Here is a 14,731-nt window from a genome sequence, read left to right on the forward strand (position 1 = left end):
GCCTGCAGGATGCTGTTCTGAAAGGTCCATCGAGAGCTACAGTGCTGATGTGGTTGTTACTCGATTTCCACTTTCTGCGACACAACCCTTGACCAAAGCTGCTCAGGAAGGGTCTGTTCCGGCTCACAGCTCAGGGTTGCAGGCCACCAGGGCGAGGAAAGCATGGAGGCAGGAGCATGAGGCAGCGGGTCACACTCGGGAGGCAAAGGGATGAGATCCCCCTTTTATTCAGCCTGGGGCTCCAGTCTGTGGAATGGTGCCACACACGCCTAGGATTCATGGTGACAACGTCTTCTCTCTGGAAACTCCACACAGACATGACCAGAGGTGTGTCTCCTAGGTGGCTGCAAATCCAGCTGGATCCACAGAGAAGGGGTGACATCACAGTGCGGTTAGTGGGTTACTTTGTCACTTTGTTCATATCTGAACGTTTGTTTTGGATAGAGGACACCCAAGGTGAGCCTTCGAGGTCCCACAGCCCTGACAACAATGCACGTATCTACTCCGAGCAGCATCCTGCACCAGCTTTGTTGGTTGGTTTTGAGACAGGGTCTTGCTGCTATGTAGCTCCTGCTGGCCTCAAGCTTGCAATCCTCCTGCCTCAGCAGTGCTGGATTATAGGTGTGCACTGCCATGGATCAGAAATGGTTTCTTTATAGGGTCTTCCAGTGACCCCCTAAGACACAGATCCAGTTGTCTTCCTCCCTTATCTGTGGCAAAGAACCATGGCCTCACTTGCCACAGCTGTTCAACTATAAGCCAGCAGAGACGGGCTTTCTGGGGAGTTGGCATCCATTGTCAACAACTCACCGCATTGCCATTTCATAGATGAATAAACTGAGGCCCAGGCAGCTCATTTATCAAGTGTCTCACCAGGAGGAAGTGGCCAAGCTCTAATCCAGGCCTGGTGATACTCTGGCCCTCAACTTGGTCCAATTTGATTTTCAGCCTCCCATGCTGGAGATCATGAGAAGGAACTTGCCCCCTCTCCTCCTCCACTGAGACTGCTCCACCCCTCCCCACCCCCTTCCTCAGGTCCTCCCAGAGCCTCCTAGAGTCTTAACACCTACTGTGACTCGGGAGCTCTTTAGTGTGGGTGTCAGGGAAGCCGGCTCCATTCAGTCCTGCACCTGTGATTTCCAGGAATGTTGGTCCCAGTGGAGGAAGCTCCAGGTCTGAGGACCTGAGGCCTGGGAGGGCTGTCTTTGGAGATGGTTGGTTCCCCCCATCTTCTCACCTAGAGTCTCTGCTGCCTTGGTTGCATGAATGGGGTTTCTGAGCACTGGGGTGTCGCTGGCAGAAGCTTGTGCCCTGGGCTCTGGAGGCTGTCGCTCCCACCATCTCTGATGCTGAGTGCCCCTCAGAGGTCTTTGCATTGAGCGTTGTCCCTCAGGGTGGCACTGTGGGCGCTGGGGTCATCTGGCTGTACCTTTAAAGGGACCCTGGCCCCAGCTGGCTGCTTCACCACAAACTCTAGCAAACTGCACATCAACTGCCCTTGGACAAGAACCTACAGGCTGGGGGCTCAACGAATCCCTTTTTTCTTTCCAAATCAATCCACCTCAGGTGTCTAGCTACAGCAACGCAGGCTACTACATCCTGGAAGTCTCAGCTTTCTGTAATTAGCACATCTACGCATCGGTCTGTGATTAGCACATGTCTGCATCCTGTGCACACCAGCAGGATCGAGGTCACGATCGATTGAAGAGATGGGAACTCCTTCCTTGACTGCTCGCCCTTCTCTATCAGAAGGGCCACACCTCAGATTGTTTTTTTTGTTTTTGGTTTTTTCCTTACAGGAACAGAGCAGTTGAGGCAGCAGTTCGCTGCCCAAGGCAAGGCACACAGCTATACCCGTGGGCAGCCGCCCTGCTTTCCGGTGGCTTGGGGCCTGTCTGCTGGTGCAGCTGCCTGCTGCTGATGTCATGGAGGGACAGGCCTGGCTCACAGGTTGCAGAATGTATTCTCCTTGGAGGAGAAGCATCTGGGCCACCAGCTGTCCACTGCCAGGGCTCTGTCCCCCCCTCTTCTTCACTTACATGTTAGTTCCTGGGTCCTCCCGGACTCCTGAGGCCTTTTCTGGGGTCTCACTGCCCACATTCCTCAGTGACCTCTTTCCAGCCTATTGTTCTAAAGTCTCTGCACAGGTGACTGTTTATATTAGAATTTAAGTGTGTGTGTGCATCTGTCACAAGTGTTTCTGTCACCCCCCAGAGCTAGTACAGGCAGTTGTAAGACACCCAGCGTGAATGCCGGGAACATGACTGTTTTAGACCTCAGTGGTGTGGGAAGCTCTCTTCTTGCCATACAATCCCGGGCCTTGCACGCACTGCCTTGGTCAGTCCTGCTGTGGGCAGCACTGCTGAGCAGGACTCCTGGGGCTCATCGGAAGCCTGGCCTCGCAACAAAACTCTTAACGAGCTGGCGGCCAAGGCCTTTCCGAAAATTAGTATTCCCCTGCCCCATCTCCCAGATAAGGTCTCTCTGTAAAGCTAGCCGAGCCCTGCACTCTGAGTCCTCCAGCCTCGGCCGCCCCAGAGGGAAGACAGGCGCGCACCACACTTCCTCCTAACTCTCCCTCTCTCCCTCCTTGTTTAATGTATATGTGTGTCACAGCATGAGCGTGTTTGCACCGCGTGGGCGCACACGTGTGTGTCTGAGGAGGCACGGATGTGGGCATGTGTGCGGAGGCCAGAGGTCGATGTCGGCCGGGCGCCTTCCTCTACCACCTTGCTGAGGCGGCCCCTCTCTCTGAACCCCCAGCTCTGTTCCACTCACCTAGCTAGAAGCTCAGCCCCGTGTTTAGGGGGGTGCTGGGATTCAAACTCTGGCCCTCGGGTTTGCACGGCAGGTGCTTCATCCACTGAGCCATCCCTCCAGCTCCAGAACCCCCTTCCTAATACAGCAAGGTCCTCGAGAGAGAGGTGAGGGAAGCTTGGCGGAGGGCCGCCGGGTCTGCCTGAGGCCTTCACGTAAGAGCCTGCAGCACTTAGGCCTGTGTGTGGTGTGTGCGTGTGGCGGGGACAGCACAAGCATGCAGCGTGACGCCTCCCCTCAGGGGGCACTCTGCGGCAGGAAGTGAGCCCGAGACAACGACCCCCTGGACTCACAGACACAGTGGGGCAGGCGCGACGTCCAGATGGGAGTCCCCGTCTCGCGGCTGTAGCAGGTGAGGAGCGAGCTCCCTTCCAGCACGAAGCCGGGGCTGCAGGTATACTGGATGGTGGTGCCCACCAGCAGCACAGGGTCCGAGATGAGGCGGGTGGAGTGCTCCACCTCCCCGGGGTCGGTGCAGTACATAACTGCGGAGGAGGAGCACAGGGACGCCGTGACGCCACAGCTCAGCACGACTTCCGGGAGGCCCCGGAAAGGCTCACGCGGTGCTCTTTAGGGCCCACGTGGTCCACAGATTCACAGAGGGGTCTGGAGAGCAGGTCAGGTGGGGAGAGACCTGAACCTTAGTCCTAAATGTGCCCCAAGAGTCTCTCACCAGGCTCCGAACCTACAGCTAAGGTATAAATCGTCCCTGAGGAGGGTGAGCATGGGCGGGGAGCACTGTGAGGATGGGAGCACTGTGAGGAGGGGGGAGCACTGTGAGGAGGGGAGCACTGTGAGGAGGGGGAGCATGTGGGTGTTGAACACAGTGGGCAGCATTGGGGTAGCACCGTAGGGAGGGGAGGGCTCAGTTCGAGCACACATTCCATGACATCCTGAGCGATGGCCAGAGAGGGAGGAACAAAGCGAGGGCTGCCCCTCTTCCCTCTGACGCCTGACACTAGAAAACAGGCATCAATCGCCCTCTCATTAAAAAAATCGATACAGATAAACGGGAAACAGTAAACTAATTAAGAAGGAAGGAGGGCAACAGCTGAGCGATGTGAAAGCTGGCCGCCACCCTCAGTCAGGGCCGCCGTGGACAGCTGCGTCCCTTCGCGTGGAATGCCCATCGGCAGCTGTTTCTGCCTGTACGACATCTGTCTGTCTGTCTGTCCACCCGTTTGTCAATCCTCTGTCCATCCGTCCATCCATGCAGCTAGCCATCACCAAGAAGGCAGCAGCCCCTCCTTTCCTGCCCCCCTTTGAGGACGGGAGCACAGCTGCCTACTCATGCCTGCCCGGTCCTCCTGGGGGCAGCACCTGGGAGCCAGGGGGAAGGAGGCTGGCTGCCTGCGGAGGGATTTGACTTCCTCTCTCGACTGTACAGGCCCTCTAAAGATCAGCATTGCTCTCCCTCAGGCTCCACAGCAGGCCCCACCTTCACCCTCCACCCAGTGTACTCTATTTATTTGCACTTCTGTCAGGCCAGAGGTGCCAGAGCCTGGGGTGTCACTAAAACTAGGAAAGGAAGCCACCTCCTACCTTAAACAAGTGATTCCATGTGGCGTGTGCCCTTGGGAGGGACTTTCTACCCAATGACTTAGGGAGAAGAAAACAAACAAACAAACAAACAAACAAAAAACGACTCTTACTTTTTTCACAAAATGGGGGGTCACTGCTCCAACTCAGGTCCCATTGGCAGGTGAGAGTGTCACTCCCCACGATGTCATAGCCGGGGTCGCATTGGTATGTGATCCGGGCTCCCCTGACTAGTTCCGTGTGGGAAGTGGTTTTCCAGCCGTTCTGGATTTCAGGCAAGTCTGAGCAGGAGTCGTTCCGTGACACCTCTTTAAAACAAAGACATCTTCCTTAGGTTTGGGGAGAGCAGATTAAGACTTAGAGTCTCTTGTAGTGTTGCTGCCTCCTGCCCCTGTGGGGAACTGATCCACAGCGAGACAGTAGTTTACCACAAGCGACGGCCGGCCGCCGCTGCACACTGCTGGAGAACGTTTGCCAAAATCTGGGACTCCCAAAGGCGTTTCTGAGCTGTCTGCTGGTGGGGTCCTCTCGTCTTCCTATAAAGCCCTGTCACTGAGGTGATAATCCAACTCTTACCATCCTGTGTCAGAGTGCACAGTGAGGAGTTTCATGTCCTAGGGACAGTGGCATCCATGACAGCCCGAGGATCCTTGACTGCCCGAGGAAAGCCACCCCAAGCAGCCAGCAGGGGCTCTCCCCAGGATTTCAGTTCAGTTTTATTTGGAGAAAGGACCTCTCTCAGCTGTCTACAGGAAGAGGACACGGAAACTGCTTCTAGAGTTGCCTGCAAGGGATTGGGGATTGGGGGGAGGGCTATTTTTAGGTCTTTGAAAAATCAGCCAAGCCCTGGATTTGGGACTCAGCTGCACATGCTGGAAGATGGATGGAAAAGGAGAGATGGGTAGGTGCTGTGGGCTTTCTCTGGCCAAATATCTGCAGAGGGAATAGGTTTGTTTGTCTGGCCCTTAGTGGGAGCTGCCATGCCACCCCCAGAACTCTTTCTCCTGTGGCAGGGGTCATGTTCAGAGATGACTTAGTTGGCACCATTCTCTACCTGGGTAGCCATGGCTGAGTCACCTGCCCTTGCCATTCAGTTCCCAGAGGCTGCTACATGGGAATTCTGTTTTTCTCCAGCAGGCAGCATGGAGGCACCAGAACTGCTCATCCCCATGGACTCTTGTTAACCCTGCTGTACACAGAGGCTGGTCTGATAGTTGGACCCCTTCCTCCTCCCTCTCTCTCTCCTTTCCTTCCTCTTCCCTTCCTCCCTCCCTCTCTTTTTCACTCTCTTCTACTTTCATGAAGTCTCCTGGAGCCTCTTTCAGCCTTGAACTCACTGTATATCCGAAGGTGACCTCAAACCACTAATTTTCCTGAGTGCTGGGGTTCTAGCTCTGCAATGCCAGGTCATTTATGAAGTGCCAGGATGAAACCCAGGGGTTCCTGAGTGTCTTTTTCCCCCTCCTTTCTTCTAAAAATAAGGTCTCACTATGCAGCCTTGCTTGGCCTGGAACTTGCTATATAGACCAGGTTAGTCTTGAACTCACAATGTGTCTGTCTTCTGAATGCTAGGATTAAAAGCATATACCATCATGCCTGGCTCTTAGGTTTTTATACATGCCAGGTAGCACTCTATTGACAAAACCAGAGTCCTTCCTGGTCCTTCCTCTCTTTAAAGAAGCCATGCAGCTTCAGTTGTGTTTGACACACACACATTCAGCTTCACTGTCTTCAACTGCAGGAGGAGGTCAAGAATCATGAGGCTGTCTATCCCACACGGCAATGTGAGGGTTAACGAACACAGACATGGTTATATGACATGGTGAGATGTATGAATCCCTCTGTGTATTTGATCATGGGTCTGTGAAGACCTTAGCAGGCACTAAGAATCTGAAATCATGGCTTCAAGTTCATGGTCAAGCTAGCATGAGGGTCTAACCAACCTCCGGGCAAAAGAAATGCCCAGAAGTATCAAACATGCAGCACCATGTGCCAATTTCTTGTTCATAGCAGACATCACTAATCAATCATTTCGTCTTCAGTACAGCACCACGGGGGATGCTGTCCCTTAGGTTGGAGTTCATTGATTACCCCAAACTGTGAGGAATGAGCATGAAAGGGCTTGCCAGTCCTGAACTTCAAGTTCAGTGTACAAGAACACTTCTTTAAGAACAGAAAGTGTTCAGAGAACACTGGTCAGATGCTGGGGTCACCCTGATCAGCCTTCTATGGAGTCAGATCTTTGCCATCCCACTGATGGCTGTTCCGTTCAATAAAGGGACCATAGGATGACTTCATCTTCCAGCCAGGAGGCAGAGGGAGTCTCTGGAGACAGATAGGCGAGAAGCCATCAGAACCCCTTTCCCCAAAGGGTGCTGATGAGAAGGGCATCCATGTGTGCCCCGGGAGAACTCAGGAGCAACAGCAGTAACATCCCAGACATCTGCAGCACAGTGAAGGGACAACAAAGACACCCAAGAAGCAGAATGGAGAGGATGGATGGCTGCGTTAGCCTCTGGGAAAGGGTAATGGGGAGGGGAGAGCAGACCGGGGTGAAGGCTGCTCACCAGCTGGGAAGCTAAAAGCAATTCCTTATCTGAGCATGTGCCAGGCTCCTGGGGTGCTGGCAGTCAGAAGCATGCCTTGTCAACTTAGATACCAGGAGAAGAGAAGACAAAAAAGTTGGTGTTATATAGAGGCCAGAAATGTCCTAGGTTAAAGATGTGGAATCTTTATCTATCTATCCCTAGGGATTTTGTGGTAGAAATGTTGGGATGAGTCCTTTGTTTTCATGCTGCATCTTGAAAATTAAGATGCCAAGCTACTTTCTGGGAGGAGCCAGCATGGAACATAACCACCAGCTTAATCTCGTTACCAGGATGAGCAGGTGTCCCGCCATCCTGGACATCGGAAGTCATGCGTTAATCATCCCTTGCACCATCAGGTTCTGTGTGTCTACCAAGAACATCATAGAATGAGGGACTGAAAGAACTGGGAATGAGGCTACCTGGGTATACCCTTCAGCTCTGTCATGATGCACAAATTCCCCATCCTCATGGATCCAGGGCTGCTTTTGCCACACCAGGGACAGGGTCGGACCAGAAACCCAGCTGGTTGCCCAAGCCTCTTCAGGGCTAGGTTAAGCAGGATGTCATGGTGCCCTACTTTCCTGACTGCTGTGGATGATGGTGAATTGAGTGTTCCTGGAAGGATGTAGAGATGTGCTTGGATCTGAGACATGCTGTGAAAGTAGAGAATATGGATGGATGGAGGAAAGAAGAGGTTGCCTGAAAAACAGGGAAGTTATTGTCCCATTTCCTAGAAAAGGGCATTTCTGTTACTGTGGCTGTTGGTGGTGGTCATGATGGTGATAGTGGTGGTGATGGTGGTGATGGTGGCAATAATGGGTGTGGCCATAGTACTGGTGATATTGGTATAGGTGTTGTGGTTGTGGTGTTGGTGATTGTGTACGTTGTGGTAGTTATAGCTGGGGGCCTGGTTTTGGTGATTGTGGTTGTATGAGTGGTGGTGGTTACTGTAGTTGCGGAAATAGTGGTGGTGATGACAGTGGTGGTGGTGGTGGTGATGGGGCCGGGGCTGCTGTTGTTGCTGATTGTAGGGAGGGGGACGGTGGTAGTGGTAGAGAGTACCCTGTGAACTGGCCTTGAACTTGATCATATGTTACTTTCTTACTTTGTTTTATAGAGCGTTCATCAGTCACACTGAGAACCAAGGAAAATACACCCTGCTATGTGTCCAGGCCCTGGAGGGTGTGAAGGAGGCTAGGCAGAGCTGAGCTGTTCAGACACTCAGCTGAAAAGGTATCCTTAGGGAGAACTGGCTTTAGGTCAGGAGACAGAGTGCAGATGAGGTTTGAGGAGGTGCAAATAGAGGAAAGTGGGCATGTAGACACAGCAGACAAGCAACAGAATACAAATGTCTTAGTATTATGAGGCCTCATTTAATAAGCGCTCACATTCACTTCCTCAATGTTTCCACATCACACGAGTCCTCATGACTGAAGAGCTTATCCTCTTAAAACCCCATGTGACAACTATGCCAGTGTATTAACACACTCACCAGCCACAAAGCATCTGCACAGGTGTACCCACAGGCAACCACCATGCCATTCCTCCAACACAAACGCAAGTGATGGGTTGAGACACCTACCTATATAGTTCATGATAAATCCCTGGCCCTTGCCAAAGATGAGGCCGGCAGGGTCCGAGTGGAACTGAATGGTGAGGTCCGGTGTGGAGGAGTACAGCTTCTGAGGACTGCTGTTGCCAAAGTACTGGCCCAGGACGTGGGGCACAACCTCATCCCCATCATAGATGGTCAGGATATCGCTGTTGCTCAGGTTCAGGCTTGATGGGCAGAGAGAAGAGGAGGGTGTCACTGGAGGCTCTTGTCTGTCTGCATAAGCCCAAGTCACCTTTTCAGGGACACGGAATTCCTTCAGACATGCATGCTCAGGCCACAGGCTAGGAAGCTGGGCTGGGCAGGCCCAGACTGCAAATGAGAGCAGAACACACTGCGCCCTCCCATAAACCCAACAAGAAGATCAATACATATGGGTTCTGGAAGAGACCTTTATGAGAGGCTCCTGCGTCTGCGTCTCGCTGTAAAGCCAGAGCATGCACAGTAACGGCTGGCTTCGCTGTCCCATTAAAAACCCTGTTTGGTGGTGCAGTGCTGGGCTGGGCACGGGGCTCCGTGCTGGAGATGTGGCATGGTCTTTCCCTCGTCTTTGATGCAGAAGATGCTGAGCAAAGGTGATGAAGCCATCCGACTTTACCGTTGCTCTCCAGGCCCTGGTGACCACAGCGTGCCAGTTCACAGGGGAAACATGAACTGCTTCTTATTACTCCTCAGTCTCAACAGAGTTCTCCACTGTGTGCGTGCGGGGCAGTGAGGTGGGTGCCTTATGCGGGAACTGGGCCCAAGCCTGTTACCATTGTCCTTATTAAGGGGTGACACAAAGATCTCAAAGCAGGACAAGGCCTTGCCACTAACACTGACGACCAAGGTAGATGGCTAATGGTGCAGGGAGAGGTCAGAGCCTTATCCTGTTGAGTCTGCCTGACCCCAGCTCACCTGTCCCCTCCACAGTCACCAGTCAGTCTCACATCTTGTGTACCAGGTCCCCCCCGTACCCTTCCCAACCTCCAGGCTCCGGTCCAGTAGCCCCAGCCTGTGTACCAGCCTAGCCTGCTGAGCCCACCTGACCCAAGTGCCCTCTCAATTCCCTGGCACCATACCCAACCTCCAAACCTAGCATGGGCCACACTTTCTGTGCTCCAGTTCAGTCTGGTGGATCACTGGATGAGAGCCCACCCATGCCACACCCAGCTTCAAATTTAGCCCAGGTTGGACATCCTGTATACTGGTCCAGTCTGGTAAGTCTCAAAGACCCAAGGAAGCTTGTGCCTCAGCCATCCTGTAACCTAGATTGGGGAGGGAGGTACATTTGTGCTCCAGTGAAGCCTGGTGAGTTCCTGGATCCTTGACTGTCCACACCATCCCCAAACCTTAAGCCTCACCCTGGTCTCACAGCTTGTATGTCAACTTAGCTTGGTGTGTGTCCAAGACCCCACACAGGCCACTGTCACACCCCCTGGCAAAAATCAGGTACAAAAGCCTAAATAGATCCAGCCATCTGTCCTATTGCATGCTCTTTTTGGTCACTCTTTAATTGGAATCACCCCATCCCTCCAATCAAAGTTACCACCAAACACCGGGAGGAGTGGCCTGCCAGCTCCTCAGCTCTGATTGATTGAAACCAGCCAAGCCTGGGCGACATCAGAAAACAAAAACCCACAAGCAAGCCAAAAACCAGGCTTGCTTCTCCCAGAGAACCTCATATCAGACATGTAACCAAACCGTGACCATGGAAGTCTGTATGTCCAGGTCTTCTCACAAAAAACCACAAACAGTATGAAGGGCCAGCAAAGTATGTCAGTCACCATACTCCCCAAATACACCAAAAAAACATTCTTCAATATGAATTACCTAGAGGAGCTGGGTGTGGTGGTGCACACCTTTGATCCCAGCACTCAGGGAGGCAGAGGCAGGCTGATTGCTGTGAGTTTGAGGCCAGCCTGATCGACAAAGTGAGCTCAGGACAGTAAGGTTACACAAAGAAACCCTGTCTTGGGGGTGGGGACACAATAACAAACCAACCAAACAAAATCCACCCCCCCCCAAGTTACCTAGATGAACTTTAGGACACAGAATTTGCAAGAACAAATATGAAACTCATCAAAAATTGCAAAGAAGCTGGGCATGGTAGTGTGCGCCTGTGATCCCAGCACTCCGGGAGGCAGAGGCAAGTTGATTTCTTTGAGTTTTAGGCCAGCCTGGCCTACAAAGTAAGTCCAGGAAAAACCTGGTTTGAAAAAGGAGAAGAAAAAAAAAAAGGAAAGAATTTAAACAAAACATAAACAGCCCAATAACTGTAAAGAGATTAGCAATGAATATTATCTCTAAGAAAGCACAAACATATGGCTGAATGAAATGATGAAGACGATTTAGGTTTTAAAACTCAAGTTGAATAAAGAGATAGAAATATCGAAAGAGAGCTCAAGCAGAAGTAAAGACATAATTGAAAAACTCAATAACCTAGTTAGAAAATGCATTGGAAAGCTTTATAAGTAGAACAGAGCAAGTAGAAGACAGAATATCAGGACTTGAATATAAAGCAGAGATGCTAGATGACTCAGGCAAAGAATATTAACAAACTTTAAAACATTCAAAAGAAATATAAAGGAGATTCAAGACACTATGGAAAGACAAAATCTTGGAATTGTAGGTGTAGATGGAAGAGAAGAATTCCAGGTCAATTCCAAATCTTTAACTAGACCATAAAAGAAAACGCCCCAAACCAAGGAAAAAACACTCCCATACAGATACAAGAAACACACAGAACACTAAATAGTCAGGACCAGAAAAGAAACTCCCCACAGCACAGCATAGTTAAATACTAAAAATACAGAACAAAGAGAGGGTATTGAAAACTGCAAGAGAAAAATCATGTCACACAGAAAGGAAACCCAGAATAACAGCTGATTTCTCAGTGGAAGCATCAAAAGCCAGAGCGCCCTGGAACAATGTACTTCAAGTTTTGATAGATCAAAGATGCCAACCAGGCTACTATACCTAGAAAAGCTATTTGACATAGTTGAAGAAGAGAGAGAGAGAGAGAGAGAGAGAGAGAGAGAGAGAGAGAGAGAGAACCTTTCCAATATTATATGAACAGGCTAAAATAATTCATGTCCACCAAACCAATGATACAGAGAATAGTGGAAGTGATACTTTGGGCTGAGTAGAGAAATAAGCATAGCCAATACACGATAGAAAGGAAACAAAAGTATAATTACTGAAACATAAAATAGGACTACAAACACACACACAGGCAGCATCAACACATACCTTTCTTTCATCTTCTTTTCTCCTCCTTTTTTTTCAAGACAACAAGGTCTCACTATGTAGCCTAGGCTGGCCTTGCACTCCCAGAGGTCTGTCTGTCTCTGCCTTCAGAGTAATAGGATTAAAGTTGTCCCCAAATGCAGCATCATATATCTTTTAACAATAACTTTAAATATGAATGGCCTCAACTTCCTAATCAAAAGGCCCAGGCTGGCCAAATGTATTAAGAGGCAAATGCATCTTCTTGTTGTCTACAAGAAACTCATCTTTCTACCTTAAAAGTGAAAGGGTGAAAAAAGTACTCCAAGCAAATGGGCCCAGTAAATAAGCAAATGTCACATTGTATTCAGGCTTAAAATAAATAAGAAGAGATAAAGAATGTCAGTTGATTTTATTAAGGGAATTAGCCAAGAAGACATTAAAACCCTAAAAATATATGCATTTAATTTTATAAAAAGTGTACTACTGGACTTAAAGACACAGATGAACTCTGAGTAATTAATACCCACATTCTCCAACAGACAAGTCATCTGAACAAAAATATACAGAGGAACCTCAGAACGAAATGACATTATACACTATATGGACCTAACTGCTATTTATAGTGTTCCGTCTAAATACCAAAGAATATACATTCTGCTCAGCAGGTGATGGGAGTTTCTTTAACATCAACCACATCTTGAGATAGGAAACAAATCTTAACAAATTGAGAAAAACTGCAATAACTGTGTATTCTATCTGACCACAATGCTGTGAAGCTTAAATCAACAACAAATGAATACAAAAACACAAGGAAATTAAACAATGTATTACTGAGTGATTAATGGGTCAAAGAAGAAAAAAAAAGTAAATTTAAGAATCGTGGGAATCCTGGAATTAACTGAAATGAAAACACAACACAACAAAACTGCTGGGACACACTGAAAACAGTCTAAGAATGGAAGCTTTCATCTCTAATTGCTTACATGAAAAAATCAGAAAAATCAGTAAGAGCATGCCTGAGCTCAAGAATCTGAAAGAACAGGAACAGACCCTTGACCCAACTACCCAAAAGAAAGAAGGAGAGGACAAAAATTAACAGAATCAGAAACGAACAGGCGAACATTACAATGGACACCAAAGAAATTTAAATATACTGTGTGGGAATACATTAAAATCCTGTACTCCATTGAGTTAGAAAAGTCTAAGAAAAATGGATGAATTTCTAGGTTCATCCAAACTTCCAAAATTAAGCCAAAAAGGGGCCAACACCCTCAACATAAGAAAAACAGGAGGTGGAAACAACAATGAAAAGCCTTCTGACTAAAAAAGTCTAGAGTCAGATGGATTCACAGTGGAATTTTACTGGACAATGCTTAAGTTTATTTTTTTAGAAAAATAAACAGAAGTAATACTCTCAAACTCCTTCTATGAAGCCAATATCACTCTTATCCTCTAACTAGGTAAAGACACAGCAAAAAAGAGAAAACTACAGGCTAGTATATTCTTGATGAACATAGGTGCAAAAATCCTCAATAAAATGCTTGCAAGCTGAAAACAGGCATACATAAAAAGATCATCCACCACGATCAATTTGGCTTAATCCTAGAGATATTGGGATGGTTCAACATACATAAATCAATAAACACAATAAATCATACAAATGGGCTAAATACAAAACACACATGATCATCTAAATAGATGCGGAAAAGAACGTTGAGAAAATCTGACATGCCTTCATAATAAAAAAAAAACCTAGAAAGAATAGAAAAATGCTATATTTGGCAAACACACTGCTAATAGCATCCTCAATGGAGAAAAATCTCTAAGCAATTCCACTAAAACAAGTAAGAAGACAGGGCTGTCCACCATCCCCACTCTTCAATGTAGTGCTCATAGCACTAACCAGAGCAATGAGAGAAAAGCAGGAAATTAAAGGGATACAATTATGAAAAGTCAAAGTATCTCTATGTACGGACAATATGCTCTGATACATAAAAGGCCCCTAAAATTCCTTCAGAAGACTACTAGAAAGTGAGAGGGATGCATGATTTTGAGCAAAGCGGCAGAACGCAGAGTCAACTTACAAAATCAGTAGCCTTCTGCTATGCTGCTAACAAAAATTTTGAGAAAAAGCTCACGGAAACACCCCCATTCACAACAGCCTCAAAATATCTAGGAATAAACCTTATCAAGGCATTGGAAAACTTCCATAAAGAACTTTACATCTCTGAAAAAAGAGATTGAGAAGATACTAGAAAATGGAAAGACATCCCATGCTTAATGTTTGAATTAATTTTGTGAAAATGACCACTCCACCTAAATAAGTTTACAGATTCCATATGATCTCAATCAAAATCCCCATGACATTCTTCACAGAAACAGAAACAAAAATCCTAAAATTTATATGGATCCACAAAGACCCCATATAGGCAAAGCAGTCCTGAGTGAAAAGAATGGAGGAATCACCATTCCAGATTTAAACTGACGTGGGAACTGAGGTGGATGGTTAATGACCCAGAGGGGAGCTCAGAGGTCACAGAAGCCTGTGTTTGCATCTGTCATTGAAAGACAGTATCCCGGGGTCTGACGGTCCTTCCTTCCTTCCTTCCTTCCTTCCTTCCTTCCTTCCTTCCTTCCTTCCTTCCTCCCTCCCTCCCTCCCTCCCTCCTTCCTTTCTTCCTTCCTTTTTCTTCTCCTTTCCTTTTTCCTTCTTCCCTTTTTCCTTTACCCTTTCCTTTCCTTCTTTCCTTTCTTTTCCTTTTTTCTTTCTTTTCCTTTCCTTTCTTTTTTCTTTTTCTTTCCCTTTTTCCTTTTTCCCTTTTTCTTTTTCCTCTCCTTTTTATTCCCTCTTTTCCCTTTTTTTCTTTCTTTCTTCTTTTTCCCTCTTTCTCTTTTCCACCTTTCTCTTTTTCTTCTTCTCCCTCTTTCTCTTTCTTCTCCCTCTTTCTCTTTCTTCTCCCTCTTT

At 48.3% G+C, this 14,731-nt stretch overlaps 1 protein-coding gene across 3 annotated transcripts in view; it reads right to left on the minus strand.

The window, feature by feature from the left end:
- Positions 1–14,731, minus strand: part of Sez6l (seizure related 6 homolog like) — a 151,542-nt gene that overhangs the window by 13,664 nt on the left and 123,147 nt on the right. For all 3 annotated transcript variants that reach the window (XM_055606011.1, XM_055606010.1, XM_055606009.1), the window contains exons 10-12: positions 8,527–8,723; positions 4,470–4,664; positions 3,111–3,302 (exon numbers count right to left, since the gene is read on the minus strand). In XM_055606011.1, coding sequence (XP_055461986.1) covers positions 3,111–3,302; positions 4,470–4,664; positions 8,527–8,723 — 584 coding nt within the window. The remainder of the gene's footprint in view (positions 1–3,110; positions 3,303–4,469; positions 4,665–8,526; positions 8,724–14,731) is intronic.

This window comes from Psammomys obesus, unplaced genomic scaffold (assembly GCF_907164565.1).
Source record: "Psammomys obesus unplaced genomic scaffold, mPsaObe1.curated_primary_1811, whole genome shotgun sequence".
Classification (NCBI taxonomy): domain Eukaryota; kingdom Metazoa; phylum Chordata; class Mammalia; order Rodentia; family Muridae; genus Psammomys; species Psammomys obesus.